This window comes from Mastigoproctus giganteus, chromosome 1 (assembly GCF_048544385.1).
Source record: "Mastigoproctus giganteus isolate SK-2022 chromosome 1, ASM4854438v1, whole genome shotgun sequence".
Lineage (NCBI taxonomy): Eukaryota > Metazoa > Arthropoda > Arachnida > Uropygi > Thelyphonidae > Mastigoproctus > Mastigoproctus giganteus.
Genome location: NC_143575.1, coordinates 47,643,278 through 47,659,601, shown reverse-complemented (window position 1 = coordinate 47,659,601; position 16,324 = coordinate 47,643,278). Strand labels below are relative to the sequence as shown.

Genomic DNA, 16,324 nt, shown 5'->3' with positions numbered 1-16,324 from the left:
TCCATGAATGAATGGATTATGTCATTCAGGCCATGAGACAAAGATGGATGTTGGTGATATTTCTACAGGATGGATTGCATCTAATGTTCACCAGAAAATTTCCTGCATTATTAATAGAACATTTTGGTGGAAGAAAAGTTGGTAGACTTTTTGAAAAAAGTGGCCACTTGGTAGATCAGCTTTGAACCCTTCTGTTTACTAGTTTTGGGATTATCTAAAAGGCTATAACTGCAGACATGACCCAGATGTGCAACTAAAGAGAATGATCCAAATAGAGATGTCAATTCATATACATATTTTTTTCATTGTTACTTTGTGACCGCCCTCTAGTTAATGTATATTGATGCAATTTATGCAGTCTAAAAATGGATACATATCTGTGTCATATACCTCCTCAATTACTCATTGAAACCAAAGAAGGATATTAGGTTATTCATCGGTTAGTTACTCTTTCAGGTTTTGGGAATACATAACTAATTAAATTATATAATTAGTTATATAACAGAACATTGTTTTGACAGCGATCCCAAAATTCTCAATAAGTACAAAAGATTCTGTTGCTCCATCTCATCTGTAATATTGACAAAGTATGTATTTTAGACATCTTAGACTGTTGTTATAAGAATTAACCTAACAACACACTATTCTTATCTTATCAAATTATGGTTGCAGAATATCAGCAAAACTTCCAAAATCATAACTTTAAGATGCTATGTTCATATCCTCAAATGAATGATTTTGTTGTTTTAGAATTAACATGATTCAAGGAAGTAACGATTATACATCACCAAAGAAACTTTGTTAGCCCATTCCTTCTCATCATTTGTCCAAACTTTTTAAAATTTATTCAAACTATCCACTTCTATAACACTAGGTGAAAGTTAATTCAAGTAATTATTTGCTCTCAAGCACCCAACCATTTCTTATACAACGGGATGGTCGCCTCTTTATCTCTGCTGACAAAGTTTCTGTATATCTGGACAGAACCCCAAGCTGTTCTAGCAGACTGCTTGTGCTGCTAAACAGGATCCCTAGATTTTTTCTTTTATCAAACTACTTTGAGTTTGGTGCTACCAAAACGGGATGTTATTCCGGAATTACTATTACCCATTGCATTTATCAGTGTTAAAATATCAGTTGTCATTTTTTAGTCCATCTGTTTACTTTATCCAGATCTTGGAGTAATATACTCTAATTACTGTCAATAACCACACTGTCCACCTTTATATTGTCAACAAACTTTGACATTGAACACCATATGGGGGGGGGGCATTCACTGAATCTTGTAATACACCATAAATACACCATATCTCATCTATAAAGAGCAGTGCCTTTTTATAACTACTCTTTGATCCCTTCACTTAACCTTCCCTTTATCCATAGTAGTAACTTTCCTCTAATGCTATATTGTTCCAAGTTACACAAGTCATTCAGTATTAAAGGATTTACTGAAATATAAGTATATGATGTCAGAATTGTTCTTTGCATCCATAGCTTTGGGACAGCTTCATATTATGTGATCACATTGGCTGAACATGATCTGCCTCTTAACAAATCCATGTTGTGATTCCCTTATTGCTACACTTCTACAGAGATAGTCTTGTATATTATTTCTTTAACCAGTGACTCCATTATTTTCTCTGGCACAGAGGTCAAGCTGACAGTTCTGTAATTACCCACTTCATCCTTTTGAACCACCCTTTTGAATTAGAGATATCTTTGCACATCTCCATTCTGGAGATACTGCCCCTGGATCCAAGGAAACTCTCATTATTACAAGGTTTGATCAAAATGTTAGAAATATATATATATATATATATATATTAAATGATATTTGTATTGTTAATACCCTTCAATATAATCTCTTTCTGCAACTACTCTCTTGTTCCATCATGCCTGGCATTAATTAAACCATTTTTGGAATTTTTCTTTTGTGAATGCTTTTAGGCAGTCTCTTATGTTTTATTGGATTTCTTCAGTCAACTCAAATTATATTCCCCATCATGTTCTATTTTAATTTTGAGAATAGCCAGAAGTCATATAGTGCCAAATCAGGTGAATTAGGTGATGCAACATGTGGAAATGTTTCTATCAGTCAATAATTGCTAGCTGTCTAGCAATTATTGACTGATAGAAACTGATGTGGCATGGTGTACAGTTGCAGTGAGGGAGCCAACCAAATTGCCATTTTTTGGGCCACTTATGCCAGATTTGCATATCTCTCTCTCAATTTATTGTTTGTCATTAACCTATACAGGATCATAAATAGTTATGCCATTCATATCTAGGGGTTGGTTCATCATTTTCCATTTTTATTAAAATAAGCAAAGAATTCCTAGCTATGTTTTCTTTCCATTGTTAGAAAATAACTTTTCATAAACTAGCTTGCCATGCCTAGCCCCACTTGAGTAACTTGATTACAGACTTGTTTGTCTTTACCATAGAACTCTGTGTTCTGTGACAATTTTTAATCATCCCATGCATTTTTTTTTACTAAACTCATCAGCTCATCTGGCATCTATGTAGGTGTAAAACTTCAAAGAGTAAACCTTGAACTAAACTGTTGTTGGTTTAAAACTCATAATTTCTGTGGATTTCCTGAACATTTTCTGTTTGGCATTTACATTTGTAAAAGTCATCAGTTGGTCCCACTGAAAAGAGTTTAAAAAATGTCTGAATCCATTATAATCACCTTAGCAAAAACAAAATACCTGCTCTTTACCCTTGAGAGTAATTATTTCTTTGAATAAATGCCACATCAATATGCTATGATTACTGCCACCTAATGGTTCCTTTACTTGACAATTCTTAATACATGATTATATCATTGCTGATAACTAGATCAAAAATGCTGCTTTCTTTTTCAGCTTCTCTAATATGTTGGTGTAAAAAGAAGTTGTCTAACAAGTCCACAAATCTGCTACTGAGTGAGCTTTCATCTCCTTGAGTTCCAGTCTTTCCTCTTTCCAGATACTGGAAACTTGAAATCTCCCATGATAAGACATTCTGATTTGTTGGCTCACTCTATTTGTGTGCATAGTCGTTCGTTATTCTCATCACAGTCATTTGGCCTATGCTTCTTTTGTAGCTTCTCTAACAGGTTAGTGTAGAAAGAAGTTGTCTAGCAAGTCCACACATGTTCTGCTATTGAGTGAACTTTCAACACCTTGAGTTCCAGTCTTTCCACTCCAGATACTGAAAACTTTAAATCCCACGATAAGACATTCTGATTTGCTGGCCCAGCTGGGTCAACTGACATCGCAGTCACTGGTACTTTATCATATGCTCTTTCAGGATACAAAAATCCTAAGTACAGGTCCTTGTTATATCCCCATAGCTTATCTATAATTGCCTTAGTATGAATATTTGATCCTAGTATTCCTTCTTTGATTTTAAACCTGATTTTGTCCCCAAATTTATATTCAACCATAATTCTGATCCTCTCTTCTTCTTCAGGTTCCATGTTCAATTTTAACGTTGGAGACCAACATTTTCCAGTCAATTGTGGTCCTGCTTTGTGAAATAGTTCTTGTGTTGAAAGATCCCCTGTCCATTCTTTGCTGTTATCAAGCCACTTTTTTCTTTGTCTTTCTTTTACCCTTAATCTTCCCTTGCAGGATTAGTCTCTGCAGGTCATATTGAGGGCCTCTTATAATATGCCCAAGGTAGGCAGTCTTCCTCCTTGCATTTGTAGTCAGTAGCATTCTTTTGGTCCTTGCCCTCTTAAGGACCCACTCATTGGTGACCCAATCTTTCCATGGAATTTTGAGAATTCTTCTGAGCGCCTACGTCTTGAAGGCTTCCAGTTTCTTGATTTCTGCTTTCCACATGACCAAGGTCTTGCATTCATATAGGAGGGTGCTCCATGAGTAGCATTTGGCCATTCGATATCTTTTCTGGAAATCCAGTTTAGTGTTGCAGAGGAAGTTCTTAAGATTCTTAAATACCTCTTTCGCCATACCGATTCTGTTTCTAATTTCTATGCTTTGGTCTTTATTATTTTTAAAAACCTTCCCTAGATATTTAAAGCTATTCACTTGTTCGATGGAGGAGTTACCGCAGCATATTTTGATTGTAGGTGAGGTGTTTTTGCTTATGACCATAGTTTTGGTCTTTTTGGCATTAATTGTTAAGCCTGTCTGTTCATTAGCTGCTACAATTTTGTTGAGGAGTATTTGTAACTTTTCCTCTGATGTTGCAATGAAGGCAGTCATCTGCATATCACAGGCTACTGATAACTGAACCATTAACAGTAATTCCTTCTTTAGGCTCTTGTAATATATCTATAATGGTTTTGACATTGAGATTGTACAGCATAGGAGACAACACACAACTTTGCCTAATTCCTTTCTGAATTTGTACCCAGTCATTGTTTTCTTCCTCTATAGTTGATTGTCACTTCTTGCTCAAGTTATAGTAGCTGTAGTATCCTTAGTTCCTTTGGATCAATATTAATTTGTTCAAGGGCTGGAGTAGAATATAATGTCTCAAGCAACCGAATGCTTTGTTAAAGTCGATGAGGCAAACAAATAGGTTCTGCTGGTGTTCAGTTGCTCTTTCTGCCAGTATATTCAGAGCAAATATTGCTTCTCTTGTGCCAACCTCTTTTTAAAACCCATCTGGTCTTTTCCAATTTGCTCTTGCACCTTGCCTTCAATTCTGCACAGAATCATCTTCAAAAGAACTTTCATGGTATGGCATGTGATTCTTATTGTGCGGTGGTCTGCACATTTTGCTGCTCCTGTCTTTTTTGGTATGGAAATTAAGATGGATCTCAGAAAGTCATAGGGAAGGTTTCCTCCATTGAAGATATCATTGAAAATATTTAAGAGCTGTTGTTTTCCTCTTGTTCCGAGGTACTTGAGCATTTCGGCTGGGATGTTATCAATGACAGTTGTTTGTTATTTTCATTGACTTCATCACTTGCGTTCTACCATCAGAAAGTCTCTATGTTCACCATCTGTTTGTGTGTTATCATTTCTTAGTTGTCTGTCCTCATCGCAGTATAGTTCCCTCAGATATTCTTGCCATCCATCCATCCTTTTTTTTTTTTTGTTGCTTGTCCACTATTTCCCTGTTGTTTATATCTAGAATATGACCTCTTGCATGGTTTTTCTGATGTTACAAAATTCCTTCACTTCTTTGTGGACTTTATGTTCCTTATGCTCATTTTGAAGATATTCGCATCTATTCTCCATCCATATTTGTTTTCCTTTCTTATTTCCATTCTAATCAAACTGTTGTATATATTATATTTTTCCTCATCATTGTTTTCAAAGTTTTTCCTGTGCTCCATTAGCTCTAGTATCTCACTTGTCATCCATTGCTGCTTAGGTTTCCTTTGGGCCCATCCAAAAGTTGCATTTGCAGCATCTGTCATTATTTTCTTGAACTGGGTCCACTCTGATTCTGAGTCTCTATTCAGCAGATCAGAATTACTATTTTCCATTCGCTCTTTCACTTTGTGGTCTTTCACTGTACTTGTTTCGTCTTGTCCTGGCCAAACAGCAAAACCTAGGCACCTCCCCTAAGCCTAGGATATCAGTGTTTGTGTTGTCAAATTCTTTTGCAACATTTTCTGGCGCCTCAAGAGCCAAGTGGGAAGGAGCAGCAGTGCGTAGCACACACTTCTTGATTAGACCGGGGTTCGAGCCCATCACCACCAAATACGGAGGATGTGGAAAGGTCAGGGAATGACCAACGCATATCTCAGAGCAATATGGTCTTAGTTGCTAATGCTCCTAAAAACCAAATAACAAACAAATAACAACAGTAGCAACATTTTCTAATTTCCCTGCTTGATACAGACTTCTGACATTCCATGTTGCAATTTCAAGTGGTTGAGGCGCCTCCGTAGCCAGGTGGGAAGGAGCAGCAGTGCGTAACACACGCTTCTTGATTAGACCGGGTTCGCGCCCGTCACCACCAAATACGGAGGATGTGGAAAGGTCAGGGAATAACCACCGCATATCCCAGAGCAATATGGCCTTAGTTGCTAATGCTCCAAACAACAACATAATAACATCAAGTGGTTGATCTTTGTTTTTAAATTTAGTTCTATAAGCATCTGGCTTATTGTTTGAGGAAATAAACCAGGGGATTCTTTGCACCCACTGGAAATTTAAGACCTGCCGAAGACTGAGGGCCATTTTTGTTGTTTGGCTAGTCAATGTGGTAGTTTCACCTTGCTTTCCACATTTCTGTGATATAGCCATATGCTTGCCTAAGTCTTCAGATTTACAATCCTGATTCTGGTTGCTGTAACCATCTCAGGTTGGTAATAGTGAGTGCTGTACCTACCACTATGGTTTCTATCAGAGTTTTCCTTTTTTTCCTCTTTAAGACAAATACATTTTATCTGGTATACAAAGGAATGAAGTTTCTTTGTCATTTCCACATTCAGCTTTATTTGTATATATTGGTACTCGTAATACCTTGGTTTGATCTTCTGGACCTTCCCCCTCAGAAAACAACTGGTTAGAATAACATATTTACCATTACATCATCTTCCTACTGCCTCAACACACTTGATATTTTGCATGACTTTTTCTACCTTAATAATTGAGATAGTATCCAAAATCCCCTCTCCCATTTCAATATTTTCCTCTTCTTTGGTGATATCTTCAACTCTCTCATTTAGCAAATTATCAAAGTATTTACTCCATAATTCTAAAATATCCTTTCCTTCTGTTTTAACTTTGCCATTATCAGTTTTGATTACTCTCCTCTTCTGAGATTTTTAGCTGAATGCGAAAACTTTTTTCTACCTTCCCAGTAAATGTTTTCTAAAATCTTCCCATGATTTCTTTAGCCACTTTTACACATATCTTGACCTTGTACTTTTCTTTATATTTCTTGAAAATATATTAGATTTATTTGCAGAATATTAATATTTTTTATTTTCTTTTGGTTACCTGTTTAACATCTTCGGCCCACCACAGTTTCTGATTTTCCATGTGTACAAACCTTCTCCCACTTCTATTAAAGCTCTCTTAAATTGTTGTTATTCTTTATATATATAGTCATGCTAACATCAGACATGCCATTTAACTTTTTAATTTTAATTACTCTTGACTAATCTGAGGCCTTTTTGGTATTTGTGCCTTTTAACTCTATTTTGTGCATTGTATTTTTAGAATTAATTACCCTTTTTAATTTGTTCGTAAAAAGATGATGGTCACTTCAGATCATATCTCCTCTATGTACCCTTGTACCTTCAATTACTTGTTTAAAATCTTTTTCTGTAATGTTAGGTTTTGCCTTTCTCCTTTCTCTTATGCTCCCTCCATGTAAACTTGTAGCTATCTTCATGCTGAAGTACTGTGTTTGTAATGAGAACTGCATGGGTTGTGCAAAATACTAGTACCTTTTACCATTATTATTAGGTTTACTTTTCTCTCCAGATTTTCCTCAAACATCTCACATGTAATAGTCATTTCCTACCTTGCTATTTAATTCTCCAGTCGGTATTTTTTTTTTCTTTCTCATTAGTTTCTGCTGCTCTTTGAAATATTAAAGAACTCTTCTATTTCTGTTCTTTTTGTGGGCCTTTTACTGGACCATATGCACAGCCAAATCTTTTCTCATCTTTCTATCTTTAGTTTAGTTAATAAATTAAATTAATTTATTTTTGTAATTAAATAAATTTAATTGGAAAATATAATTTTAAAGCTGTTGCCATACTGGTCTGCATTTTATGAAATGTTCTGTGATGTTTTACTGCTGATAAGAAAATCTTAACTACATTTTTAATGGAAATTTCAATAATTGTTTGAATTTACTCTATGTCAATTTCTTACAAAAAAAAAAAAAAATTGGAGAAAGTGCTTCTCCTTTTTTGTACTTTTATAAATAAGTTATTTTTATATAAAAATACTGATAAAAATACATAGGGAAAAAACACATTAAAGGTTGCATCCTCCTGTCAAGAATAAATGGACAGAAATTGGATTTTTTATACACTGGACTGGGTTAAATTTTCACCTTTTTTTTTACTTCTTCAGGTAGATAGTTTTTGTAACTTTTCCTCTTTTTAGCATCCAGCAGTAGGGCCCCGAGTGCCAAGCGAGTGATCATAGCGATATTCCAAAGTGATTTGAAAGCGTTTTTTCTCTAAGCGACAGATTGTAGAGATTGTTAAAACCCTCTTTATTTATAAAATTATTTAATTTTGGCTTTTTCTAAATAAAGAACTAAGCTTTGTATCAAGGAAGGAAAGACACCTTTCTTTTATATTTATATATATATAACCAATTTCTCTAACACACTAACCACTAATCTCTTATCGCTTGGTCACTGGTGGCACCGCTCCTGCCTCCACGTGGCGGGGCTGGTAGTCTGAGTATTAATCTAATACTCAGGGCGAAAAGGAGCAAACATGGATCCATTAATATCACCGACTGTAGAGCCTACGTGCCTCGCATGAACTTGAGTCATCTCAAGCAAAAAGAATCAAAAAAGATGATTCTTCACATGACATACCTGCCTTTCTAATTTTACACTCTTTATCAACGAAACCTCTTAGTAGCTTATCGCCATTTCTTGTGCAGAAAAGCATAGAGGCTGTAGCAGGTACTCCCAAAATTGTCAAATGCCTTCGCTCAGGAGATCTTCTTATAGAGACTTCCCATCCCAGTCATTCTAGACAACTCCTGAAGCAAACGACCTTCGGAGGCCTTCCCATTTCGGTAACCTCGCACAGAAGTTTAAACACCTCAAAGGGAGTCATCTCGGAATGGGACCTCCTTAATGTTTCTGAGGAAGAAATTGCCGAAGAACTTAAAGCACAATGTGTTGTCGGTGCTAAGAGAATTATGACCAAACAAGATGGTGTCCTTACACCCACAAGAAATGTTATCCTTACCTTCAGCAGTCCGAATCTACCAGAATCAGTAAAAGCTGGCTACCTTTCCTGTAAGATCCGACCATATATACCAAATCCACTTAGATGCTTTAAATGCCAGAAGTATGGTCATTCTCAAACAGCATGCCAAGGTAAGACAATCTCTCCCCTGTGTGGCTCATCAGACCACTCCCAAACTGAATGTACAGCAGCAACGCCAAAGTGTCCCAATTGCCAGGGTACTCACCCCGCATATTCTAGAACTTGCGAATTATGGAAAACGGGAAAGAAAATAATGAAGTACAAGGTAGAGAAAAATGTATCTTACCAAGAGGCACGTAAACAGATATTAAATGTGATGCCTGCCAAAACATATTCCAATGCAGTCAAAAACACTAAAGAATTTTGATCTTGCTATTTCCTGTCAATCGTCGAACATGGCTACCATTGAAAGACAACTACAGATAGCAATAAACAAAATTGAAACTTGGACAGAAAGCAACGGCTATTAATTAACCGAGGGGAAAACAGCAGCAATACACTTCTGTAAATTACGATCGCTTCATCCGGAACCTGTATTAAAACTGAAAGGCAGAGAAATACCGATGACAGACTGCATAAGATTATTGGGTCTGAATTTAGACACCAAATTAAATTTTCGTAAACATGTAACCTATCTACGAACTACGTGCCTCCAGAAACTAAACATCCTTCGTGCAGTATCCTCAACATCTTGGGGTGCTGATAGACAGTCATTGCTGAATTTATATCGTGCTCTAATCCGGTCACGATTAGACTATGGAGCTATAGTATATGCATCAGCTAAAAACAGCATCTTACGGTCTGTGAACACCATTCAACACAGTGCCCTTCGATCAGCACTAGGCGCCTACAGAACCTCGCCAGTTCAAAGCTTGTATATAGAAACACACGACCCTCCGCTTTATCTTAGAAGACAACGCCTACTCTGCCAGTACGCTGCCAAAATAAGAAGCTTTCCAACTCACCCCTGTTGGGTATACCTCAACCAACCTTTATGGCCAACACTTTATGAATCCAAACCTAATGAACCCAGACCTGCTGGAATTCGTCTTCAAGAAGTAATAAAAAAGTGGAAACTCGATCTCAATAAAATTGCGGAAAGTGCAAATATGCCTTTACCTCCATGGAATAGACATCATATAAACATTGATCTTTACTTCGCTCAGTGGCCAAAAAATACCATTCCACTATGTAATATCCGACAGTTGCATGCCAACTATACTTCGCAACACACTGGGAAACTCATAATCTATACGGATGGATCTAAGACCCAATCACATGTAGGTGCAGCAGCCGTGCTCCCGTCGCATGTAATTTCAAAATCCCTTCCAGTTGAGTGCAGCATTCTATCTGCAGAACTGTATGCTATACAGCTTGCATTAAGTGAAATATGTCAACAGTCGTCCCTCTCTGTCTTAATATATTTGGATTCACTCAGTGCTATCTCAGCCATACAGGGAAAATGACATTCTCGTCATCCTCTCCTACAAGAAATTGACTTTCTAATCAACCTCTGTCAAAAGAAACAATCTGAAATAACTCTTTGCTGGATCCCAGGACACTGCGGAATAGAAGGCAATGAAAAAGCAGACATTGCAGCTAAGTCAGCATCAGAACTGCCAAACAGAACAATGCTAGTTCCACACACTGATTATAGTCCAATCATTATTAGAGAAAGTGAAAATGAATGGGCCCAAATATGGAAAAATGAAGTCAACAATAAACTACATGAAATAAAACCTAATCCAGAAATATGGAACTCAAGCATCAGAGAGAGTCGCAGAGAAGAAGTAATACTTGCCAGACTGAGAATTGGCCATACTCATCTTACTCATTTTCATCTATTGACAAACAAAAATCCCCCACTCTGTTTTCAATGCCAAGTTCAACTTTCAGTAAAACACATTCTTTTGGTATGCTCTCGATTCAGGAATTCCAGATTCCTTTGTTTTCAGAGTTTATGCAATAACCAGAATCAAGTTACCCTTCAACAGATCTTAGACAACTCTGCGAATATAGATAAATTATTTAATTTTATTCGGCAAATCAGATTTCATAAACAAATCTGAAAAAAAAATGTTTGATTTACATTAAAAACTTGGAAAGACACATCTTGGCCATTGATGCCCTTGTGTCTTAAAACCCTTAAACAACAACAATCCAGCAGTAGTCTGGATTCCCCCCCCCTTCTTCACTTAAACTACCTAATTCTGAGAAATAGTGGAGATTGCAAGAACAGTGCAAGAAGTTTGCCTTAAGACTCATGTTGTAACTTTTTCTTTCTGTTATTGTTCTTTGTATATTCTTTTTGTTACTTTTTTTTTTCTGAATTTCTGTATCATATCACTCGCAATCATCTCATAATATAGTTGTTTATTGTTAACTAAAAAATTATCTACTACATTTTGTAAAGCCAGTCGAACTCTCTCATGGTTCATGGATTCATCAGTTACAGAGTCTAGCAGCAGCTTGCAGATTTGAGGTCCAACAAAATTTCCTGCTTTGATATTTTTTTTTTTTTTTTTTTTATATCTAAGTGATGAGAATTTAGTGCAAACATAGTTGAAACAATTCCCTTCTTTATTCAGGGCTTGGATGAACTGTTTTATTAAACTTAGCTTTATATGCAGAAGAGGTAACAGTACTTTGCTTCAGTCTACTAGTACCTCATATTTAATTCTTTTTGAACCTCTTGTCAGAGACTGCTTTGGTGGCCATGCTTTCCTTTCCCATTGTTCACTTCTTGCCAGACTATCCCACACTCACAGAAAGCAAGCCATTTTTGTGTAACCAAGTTGTTGGCTGAGTAGCAGACTAAAATCTCCATGCACTAGCCAACCATAATCTTTGTACTGAATGTTTTCTAAAAGAAGCTTAACATTTTTGTAATTTTTTTCTAAGTGCTGAATGGTTTACTGGAATGGAGATATACTTGTTTCCATTATGAGGGTGAAGTCCTTTAAGACTTTGCTTTGATAAATGATGATTAGGTGTTTAGCCAGTAAAATAATATCTTTAATACAAACAGATACTGAATATCTTTAATTACAAATAGATACTGTAGGTTTCGAGACAAATCGTGTCTCTTCTTCAACAGAAAATGGAAACTTTAGAGCTAAAATTATTCTAACCAACACAGTTGTGCGTGCAAGGGCACAAGGTAGGTCATCCCACCACGACCTCAATCCCAAGCAGGACTATGAAATAATTGACTGCTCCCGACATTTTTGCCACTGCCTCTGGTTAGAGTCACTCAATATGTTGTGTAATTCGAGAGCCATGAACTGCTGCAAAGGCATGAGACTACACCCCATTAGAGACAACCATTTTAGGTCTAGATAAGCACTGGAGAAAAACTACGCACGTCAATGCAGCAACAATAAACACCAGTTTAATGATTGAGTGACCTACCTCGTGCCCTCATACGCCTCACTGTATGCACAACTGTGTCCGTTAGAATAATTTTATCTCTGAAGTTTCCATTTTCTGTTGAAGAAGAGACACAATTTGTCTCGAAAGCTACAGTATCTATTTGTAATTAAGGATATTATTTTACTGGCTAAACACCTAATCATCATTTATCATCCTATGGATTCTAGTACAACAGGCCCATTTACCCTCAGACTTTGCTTTGATGAGTCAATACATACCATCTACTCTGTCGGTTTGTAGAAAATTGCAAAAAAGTTCATAACTGCAGGAATGTTGTTGTAATATATTATTGAGCTGGGAAAAATTAGGAACCAGTTCTTTTTTACAATATTTATGTCATGAAAAGACTGTTTCTAGAGAACCTCAGCTTCTTGGATTTCAGTCTTGACCCTAAAAGCTTTGCAGCCCATATGGGTATATTTAAATCTCTCATGAGATCATGGAGTTCATTTTGTGTAAACAGCTGTGGTCCAAAATTGAATTTCTTTATTAGAGTAGGTTTTATCATAATCTAGGTCCCAAATGTCATATTTGGGAACTGATGGCATATGTTCAAGAACAAGTGGTGAAGGTGGGTACTGGTAATTCAGGTCCATGTGGGGGGGAAAGCTTTACAGCAGAAGTAATATTGTTGGGATACACGATGCTCTGCTTGTTCTTTGCATTATAATCAACTACATTTAGGGAACAAAAGTAGAAGTAATTAATTAATATGATCCCAAGAAACCTCAACACCATGGGAATGGCAAATGTCATGGCTTTCATTTTACGACAGTTCTGCAATCACGGGCCCTCCACACTTGTAGGGCTCACTTTATGGAAGAAGGTAACTAGTTACCTAATTTACTTCCAAAATATGCAGCATATACTTTCACAAATGATGTACGTTATCTCCTGACTTTGTTTCACCACAACAAAGTTTATCACAAATGTAAAAAAATATATTTGGATCGAACAACCATGAGTTGACATTGCTGAAGACACAGAATATGAAAGTCGTGTTAGAAGCAGATACTAGTTATGACTACACCAGAAAACAAAAATGTGAAAGAAACACTTTGCAGGTTTATATAACTATCTGACTTAAGGTCTTTACGTGCTCAAGTACATCCAATACATCTATACCTGTCAGTCACAAAGGAAGTAGTGCGCATATTGTGTATACATGGAATATGTATCTAAGAAAGAAAAACAGTTCTTACTGCTTACCAAAAAAGCTGTATGTGATAAGTAAAAACACTTTTAATATTTAGAATTAGCACTAAAAGTACACCCAGAAAACCATGAATTTTGGAAACATCAGAATCTGTGCACTCACACTCACTGTAATTATCATTTAGACTCAGCTCCGCTGTATTTATCCTTTTGGTTTCTGTGATATCTACTATTCTCATATATTGACCTAGTCCTGCTAATTCTCTTTCTTTACCTTTTAAGCTCTAATATTGATGGTTGTTCCAGTAGCATATTTAGCACTGTGGTCTTGATCCCCTTACAAAAACAGCAAGGAACTTACTGACCTGCATAACATCCAGTTAGTAAAAGTTTTAATTGCTTTGTTCTTCTGTGGTGTTGAGGTTTTAGCTTATAATTTATCCACTTTGGTCATCTTAGTTCCATATTGGCATCTTTCTGAAAAGTTATAACACTAACAGATGAGAAGTAACTCGAATATGATTTGAATTGAAGAATTTCATTGTATAATAATGGGAAAAATCAAAGCTGCTGTTTAGTGCTGTACTGTTTTTTGCAACTGAGGTCAAATTCAACTAGTCCCCCCCATTGTTTTATGATGGATTTTATGCTAATTTCATGATAAATCCCTTTATTGGTGATTAACTCTTAATGTATGAAAATAGCCAATTTTTATCTGTAGTAATGAATGCCACTAAAAATGAAAGTTCTGAATATCATACAAATTCCATAAAATTTGTCTTACTTTAAAAACTGACTACAAAATAATAATCAGTTAATGGTCAGTTTTAAAGGAAATTTATAAGAAATTAGTCATTCCAGTCTGTAGGTCTAATTTGAATAGCTTGACATAGATCAGTTTTTTTGTTATTATTGTTATTCTTGTCTGAGAATCAGTTTCATCAGGTGAAGGGCAATAATTACATTTAAGTGAGCAAAATAGTTCCCTTATCTTGAAATTTGAAATTTTGAGCTTGTGTTAGCAGGTAACAATTTGGTATCACCCTCAGCTTAAGCTTTGTAATAAATGATTGTGCAAGTTAAGCTGAACAATTTGCTAATGAGGAATTTCTCAGATGTAAGCTAAGAAATTCTCCATTAATAAAATGACTTTTCTCTGGCTTTGCATGCTATCATTAAATGCAAAAAGCCATTCTTTAGAATGGCTTTTCCTATTAAGCCATGATTCTTTTTTTCATTCTTTCTTTTTTTTTTTTTTAATTAAATTTCTAGATTACTGGAATATTAACTGTGTGCTTGTAAAATAGCAAATCTTGGCTGGTCTGTAAGTCGCTAGGACCCTTCTTCTCAGCATCATCATTGTTTGTGTAAACAGCAACAGTAATTTGTTCCTTGCTGAGCTTTTCCTCATGATATGTTTCCCCTTTTAATGTGCAAGTCTTATTTAGTGTCATCTTATGAAATAAAGCTGTTCCACCACTGTTACAAATATTCACATGCATTGTACTTTACTAGATTTTCTCTGCAGCCCTTAAGCAGTTATGAATGACTTCATCGTTGACTGACTGACTGACTTTGCTGATTGGCCTCCATTTTAGGTGTGTATTTTCTTTAGGTTATGAGGTGAGTTTTGATATAGGCCTTTGCAATTTATTATATTAACTATTTATCACAAAACTTGAGGCCTTTGCCTTAAATCTATATAGTTGCCTGTTTTTCTTAACTGATTGTAATCATCCATTAAAAGGTATGTCCAGCTTTTTGAATAGCAAGGCCTTTGCCCTTTATTTTTGAAAGAGGACCACTAATGAGAAGACACTGCTCTGACCTTGTGGTCATCCTGGAATATAAACAGAAAATTTATTTATTTTTTTAACTTCATGAAAATATTGACTTGTTGATTAGTGGATGATTTTTCTTATTTGCGTTACTGCAACTCATTCATTGAATTTCTTCAGTTGCTCTTTCTGTTTTATTATTGCCTGAAGACCATTATATAAAATTTCATACTTAAATCTACTAATGTCAGTCTTTTTAAGCCCTTATCTGCTTCATTTAAAATTGTTTTGTTTCTAAAGTAAGCCTTTCTTTTCCTTAGCCCTGCCTCATTTCTTCTAATTATAGGAAAAGCTAGATGACAGTCAAATACCAGAAATAAAAGAAATCTGCTAATGGGAAGCAACAAATAATGGATTTGTTGCATTAGTTTTAAAAAAAATATTGCTTTCATTCCCCTAATGTAATTCTCTACTAGAGGAACCTGCAGAGTGCTGTATAAGTATTTTCACTAGTCAGTTTGCATGTTGTGTAGGCTGAAAAACTCATGAGGGGAAATCCATCTCTCCCAGTCAGAGATTAACTGCATCTCCAACTGACAAGAGTTAATAATTCCTCTAGCAAGCAAGCAATGGGATTTGAACCCAGTTCTCTTCAAATGAGAAGCATGGCAAAACATTTATTACTACCTAATGCTCCCTCTCACATGCATGCTCATGAGTGTGTGTGCGTGCGCACGCACGCACGCACGCACACGCACACCACTAGAAGTAAAATGGCACGAAAAGTGGGAACTGCAATAGATGAACAAAACATAGCTCCTTCAGTAGTGCTGAATGCTTTTGCATAGCAGTTCTAAACTTGATTATTCTCCCTCCCTTCAGAAGGTCTTTGATGAATACTATAAATTAATAACACAAAGAACTGAGCTTGTTCGTGACCAATAATTAGATTACGGAATGATCAGTGATTGGGTTTTTGTCAAAAAAAAAGTTGATAAAATAGAAAGTTGACCAACTGCTTTATCAGATGATAATACCATTATTGTTTTCATATTTAATATTTTAAATATTATTA

At 35.9% G+C, this 16,324-nt stretch overlaps 1 protein-coding gene across 6 annotated transcripts in view; it reads left to right on the top strand.

Annotated features, from left to right (window-relative positions):
• Nucleotides 1-16,324, top strand: part of LOC150090769 (E3 ubiquitin-protein ligase HECW2-like) — a 518,151-nt gene that overhangs the window by 442,524 nt on the left and 59,303 nt on the right. Inside the window, exon 19 of one of the 6 annotated variants that reach the window (XM_090372594.1) lies at nt 14,987-15,069. The exons of the other annotated variants lie outside the window; for them this stretch is intronic. Coding sequence (XP_090228720.1) covers nt 14,987-15,020 — 34 coding nt within the window. The 3' untranslated portion in view covers nt 15,021-15,069. The remainder of the gene's footprint in view (nt 1-14,986; nt 15,070-16,324) is intronic. 6 annotated transcript variants of the gene reach the window in all.